The 27,759-nt window shown below is 42.1% G+C and overlaps 1 protein-coding gene across 2 annotated transcripts; it reads left to right on the forward strand.

Moving 5' to 3' along the window:
- The first annotated feature begins 6,942 nt into the window (after positions 1-6,942).
- Positions 6,943-27,756, forward strand: pax6b (paired box 6b). 2 transcript variants are annotated; one of them, XM_034561971.1, is made up of 12 exons: positions 6,943-7,073; positions 12,724-12,905; positions 15,678-15,731; positions 18,987-19,117; positions 19,576-19,791; positions 20,149-20,314; positions 23,453-23,611; positions 23,926-24,008; positions 24,117-24,267; positions 24,824-24,936; positions 25,208-25,349; positions 26,040-27,756. In XM_034561971.1, exons 2-12 carry the CDS (start codon positions 12,893-12,895, stop codon positions 26,123-26,125), a joined length of 1,314 nt encoding a protein of 437 aa, XP_034417862.1. In that variant the 5' UTR covers positions 6,943-7,073; positions 12,724-12,892; the 3' UTR covers positions 26,126-27,756. The 2 variants fall into 2 exon arrangements, with proteins under 2 accessions (XP_034417862.1, XP_034417855.1); XM_034561964.1 differs by lacking the exon at positions 6,943-7,073 and adding an exon at positions 19,455-19,490 and having other exon boundaries at positions 12,837-12,905; positions 26,040-27,664.
- Positions 27,757-27,759: the final 3 nt, after the last annotated feature.

The following is a 27,759-nucleotide window of genomic DNA, read 5'->3' on the forward strand; positions in this document are numbered from 1 at the left end:
TCACAGGATTCAATCTTGACTCGTTTTCAAGTCTGCCATTTGTTAAGGGACATGTGACGAGGTCGAGAAGCCAAAGTTCAACCTTCTTGTCGGCCTTCTCCAGTAGTGGCTGAGCAGGCAGGGGGGACTTCGCGTGGGAGTTTTGGCTAAACAACCGCCCATCTGCTGGCCCATCTGAAGAGGTGCAAATGTTTAACTTCCACAATGCAACTTATGGAGGAAGTCTCTTGGTGTGTTGACCGCGTGCGTGCGTATAGACGCAGTGGATGAGTGGGCACAAATGGAAGCAAATCTGATGAATATATATAATCACATGAAACAGTTGTATTGTATTTTCTGCGTGATTAATTGCAGTTACACGTTTACACATAACGTATGCAAATTAATCATAAATCACAATGTTTGCAGATTTGTATTAGCAAATAAGGCAATGTGCTGCTTAATTATTTTGGTGGTACCTGAGACCTGGCTCTACCTTGGATCATGTGCGATCAATTTATTGTATATGCATAACTTTTGCATTTCTCTCATTTGAATCTAATTTAATGTGTCCTGATCGTTGGGGTTGAGACATATTTTTTTAAGTTGAGAATATGTTTGTGCAAATAATTTAAGATGCATGCGCGCGCGCGTGTGTGTGTGTTTGTGAGAGAGAGAGAGAGAGAGAGAGAGAGAGAGAGAATGATGATCATGTCCAGCCTTCGTCCTGTTTGGACCCTCAAATGACGCCCTATAGTGCGCAGGCATCAGACTAATACAGTGTGACCGGGGGGCTCTCTCTCGCGACAAAACCCCAGAGATGTCCACAAATCCATATATGTCAAAAAAATATGAAAACAAACACCCGGACAAAAAAAATGTTTTCCTGTTTATATTTCGTGTTACGATGCATTATAATGATCAGCGACCGCCAATCATAATTTAACCATCATTATTGATTGAACATATATGCATAGACGACTACGCGCTTCTTGGTTTGTGAGCTTCCCTTTCTGCACAAACGCAGAAGGAGGGTTGCATCTGTTAGGGTCCAATGTTAGTCTTAATTACTGGCCTTCATGTTCTCCATGGCCCTCAACCGTCTTTAATTAAAACCTTGATTAGGGGGGAGGAGGTCTCGAGCAAGACTATTACCAGATGGGTTTCCAGCAATAATAATAAAGACTTTATCCGCTGCCGCTGCTGCTGCCTGTGTGCCATAAAGCGCAGAGCTCACTGGCCATCCATATCAAAGCACAGCGAGCAGAAAGAGGCTGTTAATTACGCCGGTAATTACTTGTCTAATTACGGTTCGTTTGTGATTAGATTTAGAAACGTTTCGTGGTCTATACAGAGGCTTTCTGTTGCCAATACGCAGACTTAACACTGTATAGGCTGAAATGTAGTGTGTATCCACAGCGGGGTGCTGCTGAATAACCGGCTATAAGAGATGGAGTGAGTAAGATCAATAGTGAAGCACTGACCCGAAATTTATCATTATTTTTCTCACAGAAGTCCTCAATAATCTATATGTTCAGGTTACAACAAAGTGTCACAAACATAATTTGCTATCCCTCCTCGCCCTTTTGCATGCATTATAGTGTGCGCATTTAGAGTTTGGCAGCCTTTCTTAAAAATAGTAGAGGTCAGCTTATTACACAATTTAACGACGAGCTTTTTCAGAACCTTTGAGAGTCTCTGGATCCCCATCAATCTCATATTTTTCAGTGTTAAAAGAATATTTCCGTGTGTGTGTCTGGGGGAGGGGGGGGGGAGATAAATAATGCATGCTGACATATTCCGCCGAATTGCATATTAGCCATTTAAGATTCGCCACATTATGAATATATGTTGCCAATGGTCTGAAAGTCATTATGAGTGCATGCGCACAGGCACGATGCCGCTTTTATATTCAAGACAGAGAAACTTGCAAATAACAATCAGTTCAATTATTCTCAGAATATTTACTCCAGGATAGGATTTGTCATCCAGACACAGAGAATGAGGGAGGAGACAAGAAGTGATTTCTTGCTGCACTGTGTGCTTCCATTTTCCAGACGGTTTGTCGTCGTTATTGCCTGATTTAGTGTGTGTTGTTTTACATAGCCCAGTCATCTGTGTGAGTTCACGTACAGCGTTGTGCCGCTGCATCCATTTGTACATATCACACAGATATGCGTTGAGTTTGTCACATTTGGTGTTTTATGTTCTGGGTCCTCTCTCGCTTGGAGCTATAGGCTTGTTTGTAGAAGGTCCCACTGGCCTGTGCGCAATCCAGGCATCACATGCGCATTTATTCGGTCATTTTAACATTTGTTGCAGTTTTACGCACATAAATAGCCTCTATATATGCTTCTGTCTATATAAATTGTGTAGCTGGGCCCTTCAGTATGTGACCACGTGTGCAGCGGTACAGTATAATTACCTCCTCTTGGATCCTCTCTCGCTGCTCCTCCTGCAGCAGGTGCTCCGGCCGCTCTGACCCTGCACAGAAAAGTGCCAGAGGCCAGGTGATGGCATTAGTAAAATTATGTCTATTTTTACGCGCACATTCCGCCCCCTCTATCAGGGGATAAAGGAGCGAATACGATCTTTACACATGCCTCCCCGTCACCTGTCACTCATCATGTTCGTTGAATCGTGGGGAGGTGAGCCTCTATGGAAAGTAATGAGTTGTCACCAACAGTGGAGGAGAGATCCGGAACACTCCAAATTTAAAGGCCTACAGTATAGGCTATAATTACACTTTTGATAGTGAGTAAAATATTTTAGTGTAGACGAGGTTGTGGGGAAACAATATGTTACTGCATTGGATGTCAGTATGATGTTCAGATCAAGCGTTGTGCAAATTCCGATTCCATTTATAGTCAGCTGATACAGAAAGCATAAATAAAAGTAGATCAGAGAGTCAACGTAGTCTTCATAAAATGGAAGACAATAGAAGAGGATCAAATAGATATGACCCAATAAATACAAACTGGTATAGGAAGTATAATACAACCGATATTTAAAGTAGCCTGGTTTAGTTAGTCCAGCATCAGCCCAGCCCTGGGGATCATGTGTCATGACCATAACTACCATTGGCTATATCGCACAACATGAATTACACAGGAGAATGCACAACCTCAGCGCTTTGCACAAACATCCGTCAGATCACAGCCCTTCGACATGTGATGGGGAAAGCGTTTCGGAGCAGACTGTAGAGGTGGGGACAGGTGGCAACAGTTACACTGCATCTTAATATTTACACCTGGAAAATAAAGTCGCAAAGGCTCGTTTGTTCCAGTCTGAGATGGATTTGAGTGACACTTTTGTGAGTGAATATAAAACCAGCTAAAGAGACAAATATCCTGTACACTTGTTGAGCAGAATCAAGCAATTCATTCAGATCTTTGATTTTTTTTTAAATTAACAGGTGAGTTGATTTGACATGTAAAAACATGTCCAGATGCTGCAAAGATGTAATCTGAGAAAGACTTTTTCATCAAATGTGACTATGTTGGAAGTCAATGTTGCTTCTGTTAGTCAACTTCAGTCTATTGCTCCGTTGAAAGTATAACAACATAAAGTCCAAGGTCGAAATGGTCTGATAACAACAAATCATAGGTGTTGTATAGATACAAACCTCTTTGGTGGTGCTGAATCCAGGCCAACACCCTTTAGCTGATGCGTAATTTACCTCATCGTGCGTAATTAACTGCGTCTCAGCCAGAACCCGGTATGTGTAACACTTTATTTTGAACGGTGCAATACGTTTCCATTAAACGTTATTAAAGTGCAGGGAGTGACGAGCTCTCATTTGTCTTGTCAGGACATCTGACAACCTCGTTAGCTCCCATTTTCCCCTGTCAGCTCACAGCGCGACACGGACACTGACTTCAGCCACTCCTGGCAAGCGAGTGATAAATGCGCCTACTCAGCCCTGCGCAAAACCGCAGCACTATTGTTGCCAACACCAAGCATCAGAATCAATCACAGGCAAGTCTGCATGGCAGGTGTCAGTCTTTTTTGTTATCTAGTCCACTGTCAATCTTTAATCTAATTTAAAGGGTCATGGATTTGGGGCATTATGTCCCCTCGTTTGGACTTTCCCTCTCAAGCCTGACTCGGAGGACTGACCACTGCCGACACAGTCCGCACTTCGCGCTGCACGCAGGCTCCACTACCAGATTAGAGGTGTCGCAACTGGAATTGTTATGAATATTTGTGAGCAAATGGAGGATCTTGTTATTTTTGCACACAAAAAGGAGGGGGGGGGGACACTTAATGGCATGGGATATTTCCGCTCGCTGCACTCTCAGATGCAATTGTAGATCGAAGTCAGACTTGTCACGTTGAGCCAAAGTGAATTCCTAACATCCAGGACGTGCCTGTCTACTCCGGACAAATTGCATCCAATCACCCTGGGGGAATTCGGCTAATGTCTCGATCCAGGGCCGGGGAGCATGGAGAGAAAACAAATCAAACTCTGCACACAGAGCGTGTAGGGCTTATTAAAACATTTCACACAGGGGGGGGAGAGAGAGGAAAATAGACGAGCAGTGTGTTCGCTGTGTGTGTGTGGGGGTAATTAGGCTATATTATCATTGGACACTGCATCTTAAATTGAAAATAGCAGATGACCTATCTAAACATATATCTGCACACTACATGCCTGCTGTTTGAGTGGCAGGAACAGGCCTAATAACCGTTCCTATCCATGCAGATCAGGCAAGAGTTTGACCAACTTTGGTCTTTGTTTCTAATCTACCAAGTTTTGTCGGACGCGAACAAAAACTCCAAATGCAATTAAAAGCTCATAACTTTATGCATATAACAAAGTTCTAATCAAATGTATAGGGCCTATTTCACAGCCAGTTTAAACTTGAAGTTCAGATAAAACTTACCTTCTCGACTCAATCAATTAATCCTAATTTAGGGGATGAAATGCCCCCTTTGAACGCATCAGCTCCACGTGCACCCTCTGCTTTCTGGTAACGTGCTTGGTCCCATGGACATTTTTCTCTTTCTGCTACAGTGGCAGTAAACAATAAGCTCATGAGGCGTAGGCTATGGCAGCATAATGTTCTGCATGGTTAGAGAGGGGAGGTCGATCATTACACAATTTGTTTCAAATGTGATCAGCGAGCAAGAGATTGGCATGTCCAAGGAAAGCTGCCACCGGGCTTCCATATAGGTTTAAGATATTCTATAAGTTTCATACATGTTGTCCATTGTTCTGTTCACACCCACTTCAACATACTTGGAATCATGTCCGATATTTAACATTTATTGAAATGCATGGTTGCAAAATACGCATGTCTGAGATTACATGCAAAGGCTGATATTTATTATCATGAATAGGCCTATTTGATTTGCAAAATTGTTTCCATATATTCATAAAAAAACTGAAACAACTGTCAGTGTGGTTTAGTGTATGTGTGTGTGTGTGTGTGTGTGTGTGTGTGTGTGTGTGTGTGTGTGTGTGTGTGGGTGTGTGTGCGTGTGCGTGTGTCCCTGTGTGAGTCAGTGTATGTGTGTGCGTGTGTCCCTGTGTGAGTCAGTGTGTGTGTGAGAGAGAGAGGGGGGTGGGGGAGAGGTGGCGTTGTGCAGCAGCGTGGTGACGGCAGAGGGAAAACCGGCTGGACAGATTTGCGTTTCCGCCTGATCTGCTTCTGGAGAGCGGGCTGTGTGGGAAGGGAAAAGGAGCACCTGGCTCGACCGCTGTATCCCATCTCGTTTTATTGACAGCCTGATAAGCAGGGACCAAGCCGTGCGGTTTCCAGCGCGGATGTCGAGCACCCTGCTGCGTTGCACAGTACCAAGGCCTCTTAATGGCTGTTCCTCCAAATAATGGCCCAAACACAGCCAGTCCTGACTGGCCCGTACCTGCGCTTCCCGGCTCTCTTCCTGAGAGACCGGCGGCGGCGCGGTTGCCCATTTACTCACCGTCTTGTTCAAATTGACACAAACATCCGAGGCTGTGAAATAGGATTGGAGGCTTTTAGTTAAAGGAAAGCTAAAGCCCCATTACGACAACTTTATAGGGCTGTAGACATAACACGTTTTCAGCGCACGATGAAACTGCGGAATTGTCTCAAACATAAATCATGTTTATGGTTACAATTGAGAAGCATTGAAACAGAGCTGTGACAGGATAATAGCAGAGTTTTGGACACGTATTTCAACATACTTCCCAAATACATCACGATGAACAGTGAGAGAGGCATTTTATAGGTGTATGGAACGTGACTGCACCCGTTCTGCCCAAACTTGTTGGATACTGAGCATGCTCTGATTTAAGAACACAACAACAATCTACGTTTTTTACGTTGTCAGTCCACCCCTGTCTCCTCAGTAGCCCAGGTGTTAAAAGCAGCAGCTGTTGCAGCTTTCAAAATCCATTGTGTTGAGGCTTACGTTTTCATATATTTAAAGTTATATCAAATCTCCTGCTAAACTTAAAAAGACTACCAGGCTAAAGCCTCCAAGTCCATGTCACATGATGTGTTGTTGTATTTGACTATTCTTTAGTTTCAGGGTAAGCTCATATACCTCTCTCCATATATGACATCATTATTTTAAATGCTCTTAAAACCGTTGGAGTAACACCTTATTTTGTTTCTTGTGAAACCGTCCTTTAATCTATAGCAGCAGAGGGGACGGCGTGAAATACATCAAATTAAAGTACAATAAGAGGACATAAAAGGATAAAACAGGACGTGGTCCCTAGAATGATGTGTTAGCCTTCAGTCCCTGAACACAGCACACACTCGGACAGTAAACAGGCCAGTGTGCTCCACATGGATATTCTACTTTATACACTTCCCCATTCTGAGCTCTCTGTGCTGTCCAAGGTATGACGTCGACCCGTCGCTCCAGCCAATCACTGCCAACTTGAGGCTGATGCTGAAGGGAAAGTTGTTCGTAAGAGCCGCAGATTTTTTTGCCCACTCTCATTGACATTTCAACTCCACCGCGGGTCCAAAGGTAGATAGATTTTAATCGGGACCTATAACTTTCTGTCGCTGTGACACGGAGGAGCGATCCGGGGAAGGAGAGGCGACTTTATACGCGCAGGATACCGGCCAGACACAGCTGCTGCCTTCCAGCCGGTGAGTTTGGACGAACTAGACTCTCATCTATTTTTAATATTTAAAGCCCTGGTACTTTTCAAAATGATCACCTTGAGAATAATTAAATGGGCACACTTTGCCTGATCTCCTTCCAACTTTAAACGGAGCAGAGAAAATTCAAAGCAGAGACTTGCAAACATGCAGATTGATTCTAAAACTGATGGTACGGGCAAAGTTCGGTAACATTACCGGTGAAAGTGCTTGCACGTTGCTCCGTGTAGCCTACGGGAGACGTGGACACCCGCATAAAGTTTAACACAGCGAGCTGAATTCGTTGTTGTTGTCGTCACTCATTCACACACACACACACACGCACACACACAACACACACACAAACACACACGCACACACACACGCACACACAAACACACACACACACACACACACACACACACACACACACACACACACACACACGTGGAATCAGCGATCTTCACTGAAATATTGTGAGCTTTTCGCTGAGGGGGAATTAAAGGTTTCGACCTGGACAGTCAACTGAATGGTTATGGGGATCTCTTCGGCTCTGCTCGACCCATCAGCGCGGTGTAAATGACGCTGTCCATCAGGTTGTTCACTGCGCTTCTTCATCGCGCTGCAATCCACGTGCGATTTTTGGAGAAACAACTTTATATTTGGGCTTAAATGTTGGAGAAAGAAGTTATTAATTGGGTTGTAAAATAAATTTGACAGCCATTTACAAACACAAATGTCGAGTTTAAAATGTGGGTTTATAAAAGGGCCTGGGCCTTGCGTTTATAGTACTAGTGTTTTTATTTTTATTATTATATATATATATATATATATATATATATTTATTTGAATGATATGAGCTTCCATGTGTTTTAAAAAAAATATATTATAATTATTTCCTAGAATTAAAGTTGATGATATAATCATATTTCCAAACAGTAGCTGGGAGACTTTGGCTCTTGTATGTTTGGGTGTTTCTGTCTGTCACGCTCGCCGAGCAGCGCTGTGACACCATTAGCCCCGGTGTTTATCTCCGCCTTCAGCCTTCAGCCTTTTGCCAGGAGAGGGCTTCTGTGGGCTGCACACCTTCTGGGGGCTGCACAACAAATCCCCGATCCTCTCCTTGTCTCTCTTCAACTTCAAGGATCTGTAGATTAGTTGATTTAAAAAAACGCATTTGCATCGCTCAACACATCCTGCGCCATAATTCAGTTCAAAATTACATAATGTAAACCAGAATTGTGATGGAACATGTTTAAAAAACGCTCTCAAAGCTTGTTATTCCTTTTTTTAAAGCAGAATAAGGACCATTTGCGACATTTCTATTTTCCTGATTGTGTTATTTACCTAATGTGCTGAGTAATTATTAGACATTTGTTTTCTCACGCGGTCCATTTACTAAATAGCAGATTAATGAAACAACTGCGCAAAAGTCAAACAAGCATATGATTGTTTAATTATTGTTGATAAAAACAGAGCTGTACATTGTAAAAGTGCAAATAATTTATGCAAATAAACCAGCGATGTCCTCATTAATCTCTTTAGAGAGAATACATGTGACAATCCGAGGCTTTTTGATGAATGACAGGTCATCTCAACAAGAATACATCTTAGAAATCCAGGTCGACATTTGTAGTGATCATTGAGATTACAACATGAATAACACCAGTAAAACATCATAATTGTATGTTTTTCTTTTTTTTGCTTAATTTTTCATCAATCATTTTTTTTACACCTCTAACCGAATAATTACTAATATCATCAACAATTTAAAGTGTATGTATCATAATAAAACAATTGTATAAATAATAATTATATTGAAAATGGATGGATGGATGATAAATTGTATAATAATAATTTGCTTAACAGTGCATAAATCAGGTTTATTAAAATGTGAGGCCTTAAATTATCACTTCTACTGAGCAGCAGGTAGAGTTGGGATTTGTAGGAGGTAATAATAGTTAAAGCATTTATAATGTGCGCAGCGGTGTCCTGAAACAAAACAAAAATCAGGGAAAAAAACCTTCTCTTCTAAAAAAAATAGTATATATATATATATATATATATATATATATATATATTATGCATCAATGCTTTAATTTTCCTTATACAATCTAAATAAATACGAGGGATTCATCCAAGCCAGTTTTTATTTATCTGAAGCCATCTTGTTACAATATTAAAACATTTTCTAATAGACCTCCCCAGATGTCCTGCTGTATAAAGGTGAGTGAACTATGACCTCCAGTGGGATCATCACAAAGACAAGTATTAATGAATTAAGAAATACAACAACAGGTTTTCACAAAAACAAAACTATTTAGAATTACCAGGCATATTTCCACAAGTGTTCCACATTATCAATTACAATTGTATACATTTGCATCAGCCTGTAAAAGGTCAATTCTAATCCTAAATAAGAACTAAATTAGGGGGGTTTACCCTGCACTACATTTCTCTCCCTGTCCAAAAACAATGTCACTGTTTTTCACTGCAGCTACTTTCCCTTATGATTTTCTTTGTTTTTTTCTTATTTGCATTTCAAAGTTTATAGATATAGGTAAAAATACAGAATTGCCTCGGGGGGAAATAGCGACAAGATTAGGCTTTCTTTGCAAGGCCTGTGGCATTAGTTGCTGCTAATCCGAATTGGGCTAATTGCTTTCCTAACATCAGCCTATCCCGTTTTTTTTACTGACTTCCACAGCATCGGTGCCTTACAATAGTGCATATATATAATAATATTAATATTATAATAATAATAGTATTATATTATATTATATGGACAGGGTTGTGGATGATAAAGATGAAAGCCTACTTGACATTTGAGTGAAGGTTGTGAAAAATAACCCTGAAATCTCTCGAGAGGTGGAGACAACGAATTAGCTCTTGGAGCGGATTTACAGCTTAACTAAAGAAATCAATAACCTACTGGAGGTATTGTTTCCAAAGAAAACTACTTGACACACTCATCGGGGAATCTGTCTTTTCAGCGAGGGCAGGTTAGTGGTGGGAACTTTTGACAGCTGCAGTCCGAGACAAGTGAGTGGCAATAACATTTGCACCACAAAGGTAAACTATAAATACAAGCATTATAGGGATAGAGGCTGTTTGGTTTTTTTTTTGCAATTGAGATCACATTTGAACATTTAATTTGACGGGAAGTTCCATGTTTATCAGCATTTTGTGACACAATTGAGCTCAACTTAAGTGTCAAAATCAGAAAATGATTATGTTACTCATGAATGAAAACAATGGCTATACAATTTGTTTTGGTGCCACATCTGAAGCAGCTGTTCAAGCCGACATGAGGACGCATAGTTTAGTAAACACTGTAACAACTTCTTACCCTCACAGAGCGTCTCTAACTTGAGTTCATGTACATTCTCTCCACAGAAAAATATTTACCTCGATAAATAAAAAAAGTAAATTCTGCATGATAGCGTCTATTTGAAAGTTAAACTCCACCTTCAGCGTGTGTCAATCATAACCAACCCGAGTTCCCCTCATTGCACAAACTCCTATCGGGTGGGGGGGGGGGGGGGGGGGGGGGGGGGTTGTTTGTGGTCTAATGCATGTCTAATAGGGGGGTCCTTGACGTGAAAATGTTTGGGAACCCCCCCCCCCCCTAGCTGATATAAGCTGCGGCCATTCACGGTAGGCTATAGGCCGAGCCACCAGTCTAAGTGAGTAGAAACAATGCAGCAAGGAGAAACAGATGAATGTGCTCGTTTAGTTTACGGGTTGTTTGATGAAGGAGTATTGGCCAAAGTGTTGTTCCTCACCGCGGGACCCTCGGTGACAGTTTGAGCCGGTCCTCTCAGCTCATTATCTCGCCGGCCCACTGAGGGCCCCATTCAAGCCGGGCAGTCCCACTCTCTCCCCCCTTCCTCCCTCCTTCTCTCTCCCTCCCTCCCTCCCTCCCTGCCTCCTCTCTCTCTCTCTCTCTCTCTCTCTCTCTCTCTCTCTCTCTCTCTCTGGCAGCGTCGTTTGTCTACTCATTGAACCCATAGTCAGGAATGCGATGGTTGTTAGGGAGCCCTCTTTCACCTCCGAAGTGTTTTATTGATGAGCTCTGACTTCTCAAACTTTTTCACATGTCAAAAGAAAGTCAAGTGTAGGCCTCCATGACTTCATTTCAAGGCCTCCATCCCAAAAAAATGATCTCCCCTCCCCCTGCTTATGCCTGTCCCTCTCCACTCTCTCACTCTCTCGTTGCCCTTTCATGCACCCCCTTTTCTGCTCTAGTTTGGCTTCCACATCCATACAACCCTCATTCTCTTCCCTTCGGGTTTCCTCCTTTTGGAGTAAGCGACGGGGCTCCTCAGTGCTGAGACTGGTGCTGCCCAAAGCTCCGGGTGTATGCTCAAACACGGGCGCAGAGGGGTTGCTTTTGGGTGCGTTGAGGTGTGCGTTAATAGCCAGTTATTCAACCAGCGCAGTTTGGGAGCGTGTGGCCATGGCTGCACAGTCATTTGCTTTACTTTATTTACGCGTGCTATTTGCTGTCAGGTCGGAGGAGTGACGTCGCCGTGTCTCGCAAATGTGTCCATAAAAAGCAGCGGAGCTTGCCTAAAGGCTGCGCTCTTTACGCATGGCGTCCTTGTTGACAGGAAGGGCAAGGCTATTCATGAGAAGGTGATACCCAAAAGAATCAACAAAAGCACGTGGTGGACATTTTTGATCGTCTTTAGTGAATGGAGATCGTGCCTTTTTCAAAAGCAAAAGATTAAAAAAGTACATAATATCCCATATCAGCTGTCATTTCCATGCAGAGGTCTCCTCTCGTGGATGTGTTTCATAATGTATTTTAGAGCAATCAATTCATGGGTTAGGATGACTGAAGTATTTAAATTAATAAACATTTGACAAGTGGAGGCTGAATCCCAACTGTTCAACATAATCTCATAAGTGCATGTGTCTATATAACACTATTTTAATATGTAAAGCATCGGCTGCTTCATAAAAAGTAAGCTGCAGCTCTTAGTACTTAGTACTGCATTTCGTGTTATGAGCTCCACCGCTCACGTGTGCTGCTGCTCTGCTACTTCCCGTTCCCCTCGCAGCACTAGAGCCTGAGGTCGGAGCTGAAGAATAGAGCCTTCCGACCAATGGGCATTTCCGAGGCAGTTGCTTTGCAATAGGGCAATATTCAGCAAGTGAGCGCAGGGTATTTGCATGCGTGGGCTGATTAGTGGGTTGGGAAGACGAGATTCTCCCCCCCCCCCCCCCCCCCCCCCCCCCCCGCGCGCTGTGGCTCGGCCCCGTTTCCCGCTTTTGCTGTGGTGCAGGGGGAAGTGTTTATGTGGGGGATGATGACAGAGGTCGGGTCGCGCTAATGGGGCAGTGAAGAGCGGCGGAGGGAGGAGAGGAGAGGCGCACACAGCAGAACAGGAACACATAGGCCTACATTAATACACTTGTTCCATCGCTAATCAGCATAGGTGTGTTCATTCTCTCACCCCCACCTCCTTCCACCACCACCATTCTCCCTCCCTTCTTCCCTCCTCACCCTCCCTCCTCTCTCTCTCTCTTTCTCTTCCCCACTCTCTCTCTTTCTGACTCTCTCATTCGCTCTCTCACACGCCAGCGCACATCCTCGCCAAACTCCGTGCGTCCTGACATCTGAGTTCACTGTCAATCTCTGTCCCCTTCGCAGGGATATCCCCTCCGTCTCCGCCGAAGACCACTGGAAACTAATTTTTCCTCTTCTAAACTTCCCGAGAGAGACTGATCCTGGTCGGCTTTTTTTTTGTTTTGCTCGTTCTGTGGTGTGGAGAACTAGGCTGTAGCCTATAGTTTACCAAGGACTTTGACAACGACGCAGGATGCCACAAAAAGGTAAGATCCTGACTTAAAGTTAGTCCGTGCAGTTACATTATGGAATAATTATCCCTATGCTTATTCTTATTATCATTATTATAATTATTATTATGATTATGATGATTATTATGATGATGATTATGATTATTATGATGATTATTATTATTATTATTATTTTCATCATTATTATAGGGCATTGATTCTCGCCTGTAGATTGAGGAGTCTTCTCGTTTGGACTGTGCAGCCTGTCTTCTGACTGGACTCTCAAAAGTGCGAACAGCCTTTAGCGCCTCTGTCTGTTTTATCAGCTGGATTTTGTTGGTGTGTTTAGGCCCGCGGATAGCTTACCGCTTATTTATGACAGTCCAGAGTAAAAAGTCACGTTGGGCCAGGACAGTGATCATCGAGGAGAATGGGGCGCAATGACCCGTTGAGGAAAGGTGTCAGATTGATTCATGCAGGCGAGTCACCCAAGCGCCTTCCACGAAAAGAATCTCCATGGAGCACTTGGCGAGGAGGTCCGTTTTAGCGTGTTTGTGTCCAGCTTTCCCCTTTTTATAAGCTGATTCCCTTAATGACAGCGAGTTCAACTACTTTTACATTGGAGCAGTTGGGCTGAGTAGTATTTAAACGCACCATCTTTCACAGGCCTATCAGCCTATAATAGTAAATCCTGCTTTAAATAATTACAACAATATAATACAACAAAAGTATGCATACAAATTGCTGCTTTTAAACTATTTTGTTAAAAAACAGACAAATTAGTAGAATAAAACAGGAGTATTCATGTGCTCTAATTAGCATCTTTATAATGTAATTTTGAAGATAAATTCTGCATAATTCAGCCTAAAAATAGGCCTAATATATGTTTTAAAAGACTGATGGAAGAAACACATCAGGCCTTAATAAGAGGGCTTAATACTGTTTTTATTATTGATCCTTTGCGTTGAGAATAAACATGTTGGCGATATGCATGCTAAAAACTAATTGACTAAATATGTGTAATATTTAACATATTGTTTCAAGTAATGTACTACACTGGGGCCATTGTGGCCCACAAGCACTATTTCTGCATATGAATGTTGTGAGCACGGCCAGAATAAGCATTTTGAATTAAGACATTGTTGTTACGGATTACTAAAGGAAAAATAAATGCAGATTAGATCGTAGTTAACCTCGGGAACAACAACGTTTGAGGTTTCGACTTTAAATAAATGATTAACCACTTGGACCTTACAGGGCGAAAAGCTACTGACTAAACTGCATTTTTAGGCTGGTCAGGCTGTTTTTGTATTTATTATTATTAGTCCACTTTAACTTTGACATGACATCAGGCCAACAACAATAATTATATCTGCATTAGTTCGTGGTTGCTTTGGTAATGCGAGGTTATGCTAAACAGGCTAACTGCGGCTATGTGGCCCAGTGTGATGGAATCTGAATTTGATTAATGCAGCCTATTTGTTAAACATGAAAGAAAGCTACAATATAAATGAAATGGCGGCCCCTGCGTGCATCCCACAAACTAGCCCTGGACTAAACACAGTCTGTTCGAGGCGTCGCTATCAGGGCACTTTGCTCTGCACACAACTTCGCATGGAGGGAGAAAACGAAAACTTCAGACTTCTCCCTCCCTGGCCCCCTTTTTATCTGTCGCCCAGTCAATAGCTTCTTTAATGCATTTGTCTTTTCCAATTTAGCGCCCTACTGCGCTGTTGTGTCTCTGAACCCGCTTTACAACCCGCACCAGCAGCACAACACAACCACCAAATATGTGTTACAAGAAACTACTTCAAAAATATATTTTCTAGAAAGGCATGGGCCAACAAAACTCACATTCACGCACTAGCGCCACCGGGGTCACGATCGTGTGTGTGCGCGTGTGTGTGTGAGAGAGAGAGTGTGTGAGAGGGAGAGAGAGAAAGAAAGAGTGCGTGTGTGCGTGTGTGTGTGTGTGTGTGTGTGCGTGCGCGTGTGCGTGTGTGTTTATGAATGGTCCCGGAGGGGGTGGATGCATGCCTCCGGCTCTTTGTATTAATCTGAACTTGTTGGTGTGTTTAGTGGGGAAGCTGTGTGTTTCTAGTCGCGGAGGCCGAGTTTTTGCCCCGAGTTTGAGGTACGAGGCAGGAAAGGGGGTGCATTGTTGCGAGTCCAGCAGGCTTTGTGCACCAGCTTTGTACCCCCTCCTGGTCTGGACTTTTGCAGTGCAGTGAGGCGAGGTAGACAACGTGTGTCACTGTACAGTTTCTAGACAGACTCCCTCATAGGAGGAATATCAAGTTTATAAGAGGAAATAAATAGTGCTGTAAAAGTTATAGGCCCAATTTAATTATTTTTGCTGCTCTCTGAAATAGGCTTCACGTAATTTTTTCCTGCGTCAATTTTCTTTTATTTGCTTGGCAACAACATTGAGGTTAATTGTAAATAGGGCACAAATAAAGATACAGTAAGTGCATCAGTATAGCTGTGGCTGTGCTAATGTGTTGTTTTGCTTTGTCCTATAGGGAGACATTAAGTAGTGAAAACGGCAGATGATTGACTAAATTGTTAGAGTGGACAGTCATCTCTGTTTCCAGGCAAGTTTAATTAAAATACATACTTACACTGAGGATGTGAATATTCTTTATGCATCAATAATGTTTTAAGCACAACGATCCGCAGACATTCTAATCGAACGATGAGATGAGAAACTTAATTTTTTTTTTTTTTAAATGTTGCAAATAATTTGACTGAAAAAGGAAGAGGTGTACATGATGCTAACCAGCTTTGTCTTTTCCTTGTGACGCGTAGAATACCACAGCCAAGCCACGTGGGAGTCTGGCGTAGCCTCAATGATGCAGAACAGTAAGTGGTTTTCATATTTATTTTTGTTTTTCAAAGTTTTGATTAGAGCCGCAAGTTCTAATGTGGTTGCATGGAAGCAACACCCACTGACATTATGCACTGCTTATTGTTGCGCAATAACTTTAGGAACACTTTAAAGGAAAGGAAATGTACGTGCAGGCATACATTTGCATGACTATGAGGTGCAGGGGGGAAATATTCTCGGTTATTTGATGGCCGTTTCATTGCTGTTAATTTATTTTTTGCAATGATAGGTAGATAAGTTATTATTGAACAAGTTAATCACACGTCGTCCTGCTCCAGAGAGTGAGAGAGAGAGGGAACATAGAGGGGGTTGGGTTGAGAGGGAGATTTTTGTTTCTGCTTGAGTTGGTATTAAATAATTGCACAGCCGTCTGCATTAGCGTTAGAGCTGCTGCCAGGCTGCATACAAGATGAGCTACGTAGAGAAGAGCCCTGCATGAAACATGAGGAATAGCAATAATGTCTTATGTAGATTAGTCCATATTCTTCACGGACAGACAGCATGAACTAGAAAGAATGCTCATATTACAAACCCAGGCTTTAGTGTTAGGGCCAGCCTGAACTATCAGTGGAAGATAAATATTAACAAACATATTGTCGTGGGTGCTAATAAAAAAACATGGTACATGAAGTTGCTTATGGGCCTCTGTGTTTAAAGTGGCCTATGATTTGAATGTCTTATTCGTGTGTGTTGAAACAAAAAAGGATAAACATGAAACATTTTCTCTCTTGCTGCTGGACAAGAGGTGTATGACATCTGTGATGAAGGTGTGTGGGATGATTTTATTATATTATTCTCCATATACCTGTGTGTAATCTGTGCGCATTAGTAAAACAATAATAATGTTTGAATCCAATGTTGGACACCATGACAGTTGGTTTGTTTGATGTGGGGAGAGGTGTGATTTGTAATTAAAGTGACCTGTGGTAAAAATATATATATATATATACTTGTACAAACTGCTGGCATTAGTGTCGTAATTTATAGATGCCGCTATGTTTTTGTTTATTTGTATTTCATTTGTTGCTTGTCAGTGTTGCATTATAGAGATGATGGGGCCTTATCAAAAGCATGTACTTTGCAGCAGATTGATGATAAAGGGATGCTCCCCTGTCTTGGCGTGTGATGTCTGGTGCGAACAGCCGAGGAGATATCACTGGGCCCGGCCCTTTGGGTTGTCTAAAGGTCGCGACGGCCTCGCTGGCTTTTGTGCTAATAACTCCTGGGTGTATATGGTGGGGAGCGTCCAAATTGACACCATATGTTTTCCTATTAGTCGACTTGCAATAGAATACAAGGCGCATAATCAGCGCCAGCGGGCGCGATCGACTCTGGGCACTTGAGGGAATTGTGCCATGATTAAGACTTAACCTTAGGAGGGTTACATTTGTATGTGATGTCCTTATCTGACGGTTTTATCGATCCAGAGGATTTATATGATAGCTATAAATCAAATGTGACGGAGCAGCTCTGGAGAACCCGCAGAGCAGGACTGCTAAATGCGGCTAGGCCAATTTCAACGTAAGAAGTCTATTAATTCCACTTAATCCTGGAATTACCAAAGAGCAGGAGGGATGATAATGGATTTACTATATCAATCAGATCCATGCTGGAAGATTATTACACATAGCGGCCAACGGGGATATGTTACTAATTTAAAGAGGTTTATTTTTACTCATCTATACACAGGCCCCCTTTGATCATTTATATACAATTAAGTCTGCAGTTTAAAGCAGAGTCCTGTGACATATTTCAGACTAAAGACGCCTACCGATTGCGCACAACAGGAATGCAGTGGCTGTGAGCATTTGTTGTCAAATACAAACAAGGGGGGGAGAGGGGGGGGGGGGGGGGGGGGGGGGGAAGAACTGCATGTCACTTTTAATATGTTAAGAATCCAGGCGCGCCCTCGTTCCTGTGACCGCGCGTAGCCCCTGGCCACCTTAAAACGAAGTCTCCCTCGGAGGGTAAACGAGTAGCGTCCAATTTTGCCTGAGTGATATCCAAATGCAGACAGAAAGGGTCGTTTTATCATGCTACTATTTGTCGTGACGATGCGATTTTCAAAAGCAGAGCGGTGTCATAAAGTGACATGCCTGCCACAAGTGCTCCAACTGATCTTTTCAATTAGCCTCCCATGCATGATCCGAGGCGACTTCCGCCTATTTCCAGAAATTAAGCTCAAACTTGACGTGCAGCTAGCTTTATTTTAAAGACAAATGTCAGGCAGGCTCATCATATTTTCCCCCTCTTCTATATTTGGAGCTTATTTATTGCTAAGGAGCCTCTGCTCCCGGAGTCAATGTACCGGGCGGCAGCGCAGGGGAAGGGAGTGGAGAAACAGAGCAGCTCAGGCACTCCGGGGAGTCGGCTTCCCATTTGGCTTCAGGTTTGCCGGTTTATTCTGTGCTTTAGAGAAATACAAGAGCATTATTTAGGAATCGTTTTAAAAAAAGTTATCGTTTGTTAGACAATAACCAATTATAACAATGCTATTTTAGAGCTAGATTCCGATGCGGTGTCTGTCTTTATTTATGCGTAATTGTTGTGTGCTTATAGGACTATATCGTCGAAAGAACTTCTCGATTTAAAGTCATTTTCCAGAAAGCGATTCTTTTGAATGAAAGCTAATTTAATAGATTATTCCAATTCTAGTATTTTCTGTGATGGTCAGTGCTGCTGGTTTTTATTTTGAGGGTAGTTTTTGACTGAGGTGCAGGTGTTGCGCAGCTGTACATGAAGGGATGGATAACGGTGCGACTGTTTTATTACCGACGTTTGCCGGTTTGATAAAAGGTTGGTTTAGTTTTTTAGGAACAAAAGACCGACTGGTTTGTTAATTTATTATTGAAAAAAACGTAATGAGATGTTTTGGTTGATGTGAGACTATTGTCGTGTATTCCTTGATCTGCACGTTGTTACTGAATAACGGCGCAATGCTTGTCTTCATAGATGACTACCGAGCGGCTTAAAAGTTTATTAAAACTATTGTTTGATCAGCGCGCTTCGATTTTAAACAGTTTATTCCACATGTCAATTCATTTTGAAGTGAACTGTTCTAAACCGTCTGTATTTCGGTATGCTGTCTTCATATTTAATCTTTAACTCTGCTATATACGCGCTTATCACATTTTCCTCCCCATTAAAATAAACTAATTTGCGTTATGACCTCTGTTTTAATTCGAGTTATTTTACGATGTGATGACTGCGATGCCTTTGTCTCCATGTAGGTCACAGTGGCGTAAACCAGCTTGGTGGTGTGTTTGTTAATGGTAGACCGCTGCCGGATTCCACCAGGCAGAAAATAGTTGAACTCGCTCACAGTGGTGCTCGACCCTGCGACATCTCCAGGATACTGCAGGTGACAGCCACACTCCTTCAACAGAAAAACAGGTTTCATGCAGAATTTGTTTTCAATGGATGCAAACTTTTTTTTATTTTTATAAAACAATTATGCAAAAATATGAAAGACATAACGGTATGGTTTCCCCGTAAAATCCAGGTTTCCTCTAGCTTAAATTTTTCAATTTAAGATCGTGTTTAAATAAAAAATAAAAAATAAAAAATGTAATCATTACATCATTCCGTTTACTGGAAATGTAATAAGGCTGACAAAAAGGAAAGTAATCTGCCTGCTCTATTAAAGAATACACCTAATGCCTAATATACCATTGAAGGCATATGTTTTGTTTTTATAGACCCATGATGAAGTCCAAGTGCTGGACAGTGAAAAGGTGATAATTCTTTGACGCCATCTTAGAAATTCCGTTAATAGTCGTAAATAATGTATGTGAATTGTGTCTTTTGTTTTCTATACAGGTATCCAACGGCTGTGTGAGCAAGATCCTGGGCCGGTATTATGAAACTGGCTCCATAAGACCGAGAGCAATAGGCGGCAGCAAGCCCAGGGTTGCCACTCCAGAGGTGGTCGCGAAAATCGCGCAGTACAAGCGGGAGTGCCCGTCTATCTTTGCGTGGGAGATCCGTGACAGACTTCTGTCGGAGGGGGTCTGCACCAACGACAATATACCCAGTGTAAGTGTACTGACTGTAAGTTATGTGCATGATTTAATTTGCCACATGAAATGACTTTTTTTCCTCATGCATTGGAGGAAAAGGAGATGGGCAGCCATCCATTCAGTCTTATTAAATAGAAAGTGTGGGGCGCGCATTACCGCATGTGTGATCATCCAAACATTCAGTCAATTAGAAGCGGGCTGTCCATTTGTGCGCTTTGCAGTAACATCTGTGCACATTTATTATGATTATAAGGTGTGTGTGTGTGTGTGTGTGCGTGTGTGTGTATGTGTGTGTCACATCGTTTTACCCGTATTTAGAAACACACTGATACGGTGCTCCATCTAATCTTTACTTTTATCATTTGTCATTCAGGTGTCATCGATAAACAGAGTCCTCCGCAACCTGGCTAGTGAAAAGCAACAGATGGGCGCAGATGGCATGTATGACAAGCTGAGAATGCTCAACGGTCAGACAGGAACTTGGGGGACCCGGCCCGGCTGGTACCCCGGAACATCAGTGCCAGGGCAGCCCAACCAAGGTGAGCCTCATTATCACGCAGTGGCATTAAAGACACCTTGACGCACGCGCGTTGTAAAGACGGATGCAGCCGGCCGGTCTATAGGTTTGATGTCTGAGGCTCAGTGACATTTAAACATGCTTGAATATGGATACATTAGGATTTATGTGAACTCTCCACAGAGGTCACCATAAATGATCACGTTTGGATATGAATAGTTTTACAGCTTACTATTCCAGTGGTTCCGGTCCACGCCTCTGTTTGCGGGAAGGTATTGTATTGGCATGCTTTGATGCCCTGAACAAGACCCCCAATTAAGACTAGTCGACTAGAGTAAGCCATAGGTCATGCATGCAGTCTGAATGCTTCCACTGTCCCAGACATGGATGTGCGTGACAGCGGCTTGTCCTTTCAGCAGAGGTGTCCACCCAACAGCCAGCCGGGGAGCTGTGTGCGGGGATATTAGTACAAAGGAATGTTTTCCTTCACACGCAATGATTGGTTATGGGAACGGTCCGCACTACGTGTAATTGCTCATTAAAGAGGGCTTTGTCTCTCACATGGCAACATGCAGGAGTGTGGAGATGGTAAGGCTGCTGTGGAAATGTTCCACTTCAGAGAGTTTTCGGTCGGCCTACTGCAGGCCAAACATTGAGCACATTTTAATATAGAAGCACCTGTTTACGCTTCATTTTACTTTTTTTTTTTTAAATTTAAGTTTAACTATAAACCATTGTGATTGATTAATATGCATCAATATTGGGAATTAAAAGTGCTGAAATTCAGTCGTTGCAAATAATAATTAGCATTTGTTTGATTACCATTTGGACACGTGGAGCTGTTATCAACAAGCATCAAAGCGGAAAGGATCACATTTACAGCGAAATTATTAACTTTATTTTGGAGTAATAATAACAAACATTATTACTAGTAATACGCCCGTTGTTGTTGTTGTTGTTGTTGTTGTTATTCATATTATTATACATAACAGTAATATGCTACTTTTTTCTGTTTTTGGTACATCCATTATTAATCATCCTTAATAAAGATGATCATTCATAATAATTATGAAACCCCAAGAAATAATAATACAAACATATAATTATTATTATTATTATTAATAATAATAAAAGTAATAACTAACGAGTTATGTGTTTATTTTTTTAATTCAATGACTATTTAACCCACACATGTTGTCTCAGGGGAACGACAATATGTTTTCCATCCAACCGCCGAGTCAGCAGCTATAATGGCTACATGGAGAGTGACAGGGCCCCAAAAGAAGACAACTCTATCCACAGAGGAACGAATAAAAACTCCTTACCGATTTTGTCTTTTATCTCTTTCTCATTCGCTGCTATATGGCTCTAAATCCCGTCTATAGGATTTAGTCTCTCACTTTCTCTTTCAGTTCTAAGCGGTTTCTCAAGAGTGTTTTGATCCAGTCTCAGCAGCTGAAAGGTGCCGCAATTGGTTCGGTATCTCTTTTTTGCTGCTTTTCCGCCTCACTGGCTCAGACATCGTGATACTAAAGAATGAGTTTATTTCCCAGCGCTTTTATAAAGAAAACAAATCCCATCCTAGCGTCAGTGGGTCTGGCAGAAGGATAATAGCTGCACATTCACTCCTTTTTATGGATTATAGAGTGAAGAAACACATAGCGTGGATACAAACTATTGGCCTATAGAAGAATACTTTTGTCTATTTGTAGCGAGGGAAATTGTCAGGAAACATGTCGCATCAGCTTTTCCTCCAGTGAACCAAGACTTTCACATTTAGACACACTAAATATGTTTTCAGGTCTACAGCAAGGATGCACAATTGCTTTTGAGTAAAACTGCAACTTGCTTGAACTCACATGACGGAAACGGTGTTTTTGTATTCTTTTTATAATATTTAACTGCTGCATTTTTCACACAAGGCAACAGAAAGTTTGCACACATAAACTTCAAGTTCTGGGTGCTTTTAAAGGGCACAGAAGCCTAATGCATATGACGTAAGCCGTGCTGCACCTGTTCCTACCTTGCACGAGCAAGGCAATACTCTCTAAAACTATGCATGCTAATCTGATAGAAAAGATGAACAAAATCGCCATACAAAACGCTGAATTCTCATGCATGAGTTCCACCCATGGCTCCAGACAAACATCCGTGAGATATTACATAAACCACTCTTATCAACGCACCCCTGCTTACTTTCGCATTAACTTCTCGGTGTGATAATGATGTCCAACAACAAGACAGACATTAGTCGATAAGCCTCGCCCTGCAACTGAAGGGGCAGTGAATAGATTGGCCTTATTTTGGTTGTTCAGGGGGTTGCATGCTCTCTCCTCACTCATTTGTTTCCAATTGAAGACAGAAATCCTGACTGGCGTGTAGCTGGCCGGGGGACGTGATTAATGATGGTAGTGGATAAGGGTTAACACACTGGACTCAAAGCTCTGTTGACTGGGATCCTCGTGCGCACAATGCCAAAGTACTATAGCTTGTGCGCCTCCAGAGAGAGAGGATCCTTTTGTCATCTCCTCCAATAGCCCCCCTCCCATATATTACACCCACCGAGGGCTCACTGCTCGTCCCTGGCTGTGTCCATAGTTTAATGGTTTCCCTTACTCCTGAAGGCATTGTATCATTCTGAAAAGCGTCTTCTCCTATTCAAAAGTTGGTGGTCACCTCAATGGCTATACCAACGCCCATATGGGAACGACCATTGAGGCATTGCTCTGCCTTAAAAAAAAGGGGGCTAGAGAGTTTTAATACATTTCATAGGCTCTGAAAAGAGGCTCGCCACATCTTGTCACATTTCTCTTAACCTTTTGAGAACACACGCCATTGTTGGGAAGCGATAAGTACGCGGAGCCTTTCCCTCGCCAGCCTGTTTTTCCCACAATATTTTATAAACAGTTTAACCGCGAAGCCTTTTTCATATTGTTCCTTTTTTTCCATGCAGTCAGTCGTCTGTCATCTGGCAACATTAGGGAGCAACTGCAATAATTCCTCGGATTTTGAATTTAATCAACCATGACCGAGGCTTTAATTAATGATGTTGCACCGCGGTCTGTACAATTAGCTGCAGGCCGATACAACACGCGACCCGAGAATTCATTATTCAATTAGCTTAATTGAATGTATATTTCCATCATATGCTTTTTTGCAGATGGATGCCAACCACAAGAAGGAGCAGGAGAAAATACAAACTCCATCAGCTCGAATGGGGAGGATTCAGAGGAGACACAGATGCGACTGCAGCTCAAGAGGAAACTACAGAGAAACCGCACGTCCTTCACTCAGGAGCAGATTGAAGCCCTGGAAAAAGGTCGAGCAATCAGTGAATCATTTAAACATTTATATCCGCCATTTTTTATTTATTAATTTACAAAATATCAATGTTATAATAGACACGTTTCTGTTAGTCTGGAGGTATATGTTAGGATAGCGACACTTTCATGGTTTATTGAGAAATAAAACAAATGATAGGTCTAATATCTGTCAGACATATCTTCGTCCGTTTTGGATAGGCTCTTGACATACATATTTTAAACTGACAGCCCTGCACACAATATAATTACCCTAGACCTAATGCATTCCTGATATACTAACAATGTTGTTGTGCGGTTTCTTGCATTATAGAATTTGAAAGAACTCATTATCCAGATGTTTTCGCGAGAGAGAGACTAGCAGCGAAAATCGACCTGCCAGAAGCAAGAATACAAGTGAGTGATCATAACTTTTTATGTATTTATTTGGTCACAACGGATGTGTGAAAGGTTTCAAAGATAATGACGATGAAAGACAAACTAATAGGCACACTTTCGTTGCAGGTATGGTTCTCAAATAGAAGAGCAAAGTGGAGGCGAGAGGAGAAGCTGCGGAACCAGCGCCGGCAGGCCAACAACTCCTCCAGTCACATTCCCATCAGCAGCAGCTTTAGCACCAGCGTCTACCAGGCCATCCCACAACCCACCACACCGGGTAGGTCCCCGACAGCCGGGACAGATACCCCCACCCCTTCAAATACTACAATTTGTTATTAAAGAATGGACCAACTTGTGTGCTGCATGCATTAATAGTCACATTGCATTTTTAATGTGCGTAAAACACATTTAAGTGTCGATGGTTTCGGGTCAGACAGGATCAATGTTAAATATTACGAAATACTATTATATGCGACATCCTGCGGATTAATATAAAAAGGAGGGAAAAGGCCTCAAAGGCTGTGCGCTCTAGTTTACCGACAGAAGCACCGGTGGTTTCCTCTTGATGGATGATTGAGCAAAACTTCTCAGCTGATTTATATCTGCGTAATTGCCGAATCAGGCACGAGGGCACACCTGCAGAGCGGAAGCTCACGCTCACAAGTCAATCACCTGAGACACGCGCTGTACAGTACGTGCCCGGACCTATCAGCCCGTCAAAGAAGGCGTCACCTCGCGCACGCACTACTAAGCGCTAATGAGAGGGCCGACCACATCGGAGGGCTGCTTGTGATTTCATCGGGTTTTCAACACATGTTCACTTTCATTCACAGTGTCTTTCACCTCGGGGTCAATGCTGGGTAGACCTGACTCTGCTCTGGCGAACAGCTACAATGCGTTGCCCCCCATGCCCAGCTTTACCATGGCAAACAGTCTACCTATGCAAGTAAGTACACGACCATAATGCTCTATAGTCAATCATGTTTAAAGATATACCTATTACACGATATTGTATGATGATTGATGTGATTGTAAGAGTGGTATGAAACACACCATGAGTAATTTAAATTGTGTTTACTGGCCAAACAAAAAAAGAAACTTCTCAGAGAACCAAAAAGTATCAATTAAATTAAATCAAGCCACATCTGCCTTACAGTATTACAGACTACAACTATGGTTGGCTAAGCTAATGTAACATTCTCTCCCCCTATCTATAGCCCAGCCAGACCTCCTCTTATTCCTGCATGCTGCCTACCAGTCCGCCTGTGAACGGGCGGAGCTACGACACATACACGCCCCCTCATATGCAGGCACATATGAACAGCCAATCAATGACCACTTCTGGTACCACCTCAACAGGTAGGCAGACAGTTCATTGTTTACCAACATGCTTGGGAATTAATCATAACAAACAGTGCAATCTTTGAAACATCTGCCACCTTTCCTGTAAACAAGGGGGTACTATAGCCATCTTTGATTCATGATCTGTTGCAGCAACTTTCCTTTTCCTTTCCGTCTATTTGAGAAACTTCATGGTTTAAACGGATCAATATCTCTACATTCCATATAATTTTCCTTCTGCAGTTGCATGAAGCTCATTTCAGTGCCGCTCTACGCCATCATGTCATTCCCACTACTCCAGCCCATAGTTTAGTTCCACCCCATTAGGATGCTTTTACTGAGAGCCATATATACCAGTTATAGTCATGAAGAGTTAATCATGCATAACCACATTTCCTCTGTGCTAAATTGCTAATTAATTTGATTCATTTGCTGTTCTACGCGCTCTGTTTAAATGCCATTGCCAAAGCCTCAATTTATCGAGCTTGCAAGCCTTTTACTGTGCAACCATGTGCAGAGCATTGTGACTCACTGCAGCTCCACTGCTACCTATTTGCAAGCGTTTAACACACAATGCTCTGTGCTATGAGCCTATGTTAGCTGTCACACTAACTGTGCATGGTGCATCAATTTATCTAATTTAGCCTGGTGACTTCTGGGGATTTTTCTTTTTCTTTTTACTGACCTCTTCTCTTTTTGTCTCTGCAGGACTCATCTCTCCTGGAGTGTCTGTCCCTGTCCAAGTCCCAGGGAGTGAGCCTGACATGTCTCAGTACTGGTCAAGACTACAGTAGAGAGAAGAGCTACTTCACCCTGTAACCACCCACTCCACCATCGCCCTCCGGCAGTGCTCCTCACACATACACGGCACAGAAGAGTAAAGAAGGCGAGAGAGGGTTGTGAAGATGCAAAGAACAGGAGAGGAGAAAAGAAAGAGACTCTGGGAGAGCCTTGGGACGCCTGGGCTCTGTTTTTCCAGTGGGACTTTGTGCTGTTCTGTAGCTCTAGGCACATTCAAACGAGGATTTGGAAGAGAGAACAACGATGGAAATTCGGGAAAAAAATGGACCTCTGTAAAGTGCCCGGTGTTAAATTTTTATGGAACAAAAACTTATCTGTTTTTTTTTCTATTTCCAACTTCAGTCATTGTTTCCTTTTTTTCTCTGGTGTGTTAGTAAATGGCCATTTGTATGTTAATATGAAAAACCAAGATCAAGTACTGATAGATGGACTGCTAGAAAACCATGTTGGTCTTGCGTTTGTTTGAGAGAGGAGAACCTGAGAGATTCTGCCATGACTATCTTTTGATCTGCTTATATCGAGACTTTCTACCAGCCTTTGCATGGTCTCTGGACGCTGTTGCATATCATTAAAGACAAAAAGCTGGAGGGAAGACTCTTACTGTGTCAAAAAAAACCTATTTATTGGTCTTATTTCTTACGAATGGATATTTAGCAGAGGAAACTCAAACTCGATCCATCCACTGAGGCTGTGGTCTTGACTCCTTTGACATGGGCCTGCGTTTGCCGGCTTATGAAACACAGATCACTATCAACAGCTCAAAGTGTGCAAAGACGGCGCGACGTGCAGCACAACTTGGACCTTTTGCTTTGGTGGTTGGATTGACTCTAGATTACCACGAAGAACATTAAATGTGGAAAACAGGTGTAAAAGAAAACCTGTAGTCTGTAAATGGTAGACTGCGTCTTCGATATAATCCAGTTTGTTTATGTCAAAATGTAAAGTACTTGTCTTCCCTAGAAATCTTCCAGAAAGATTTCTCCAATAAAAGTTGATTTCATTTATATCCCTGAGAATATTCTATAAATGTTCCATGCATCATAAAATACATTTCTTTAGGGTCAGGTACAATTTGTCTCTTAGGTATAGTTGTATTATAGTGTCCTATGGTCAAAAAAAAATTGTGCTACTAGAAATATTTAATTCCTATAATTATGATTAAAGATTGCTTGACAGAGTTTTAAACTTAAGTGTTTGGCAGTTGTTTACAAGTACATATCAGATTTAATCATTGTTGATTGTAAAACAGACCAAAGCCTTTGTATTTCATCTAGTACACAATGTTTTTTTTAAAAGATATTAGTCTTGTGTTGCAATATTTTGTAAACACGTTCTGTTCGATTACATTGGCTTCGAGTTCGTAAGACTGCAGTCAAACCCTGCAGTCCTTATTTATAATTGAAGACCATTGGAGGGTTTTTCTAGCATCATCTGTCATGCTCTTTTGAGTTTTGAATTTTTATTTCAGTGTGTGCGTAGAACATGGACACACTGGGTTTACGTCTGAGCAATGCTTCTGAGATAAAACGTCTACACGCTGTCTTTTAAATATTTCAATTTAATTTTATTTAAAATGGAGCTTTCTAAATGTATTTTGTGAAAACTATAAAACATTTTGTACAGTAAA

This window comes from Cyclopterus lumpus, chromosome 3, assembly GCF_009769545.1.
Source record: "Cyclopterus lumpus isolate fCycLum1 chromosome 3, fCycLum1.pri, whole genome shotgun sequence".
Lineage (NCBI taxonomy): Eukaryota > Metazoa > Chordata > Actinopteri > Perciformes > Cyclopteridae > Cyclopterus > Cyclopterus lumpus.

What these genes read in the sequence shown, in the direction of transcription:
- pax6b (XM_034561964.1), top strand. An exon ending in AGCCTCAATGATGCAGAACA is followed by an intron (nt 15,732 to 18,986) that starts GTAAGTGGTTTT and finishes GTCTCCATGTAG; the next exon opens with GTCACAGTGGCGTAAACCAG. An exon ending in GATTGAAGCCCTGGAAAAAG is followed by an intron (nt 23,612 to 23,925) that starts GTCGAGCAATCA and finishes CTTGCATTATAG; the next exon opens with AATTTGAAAGAACTCATTAT.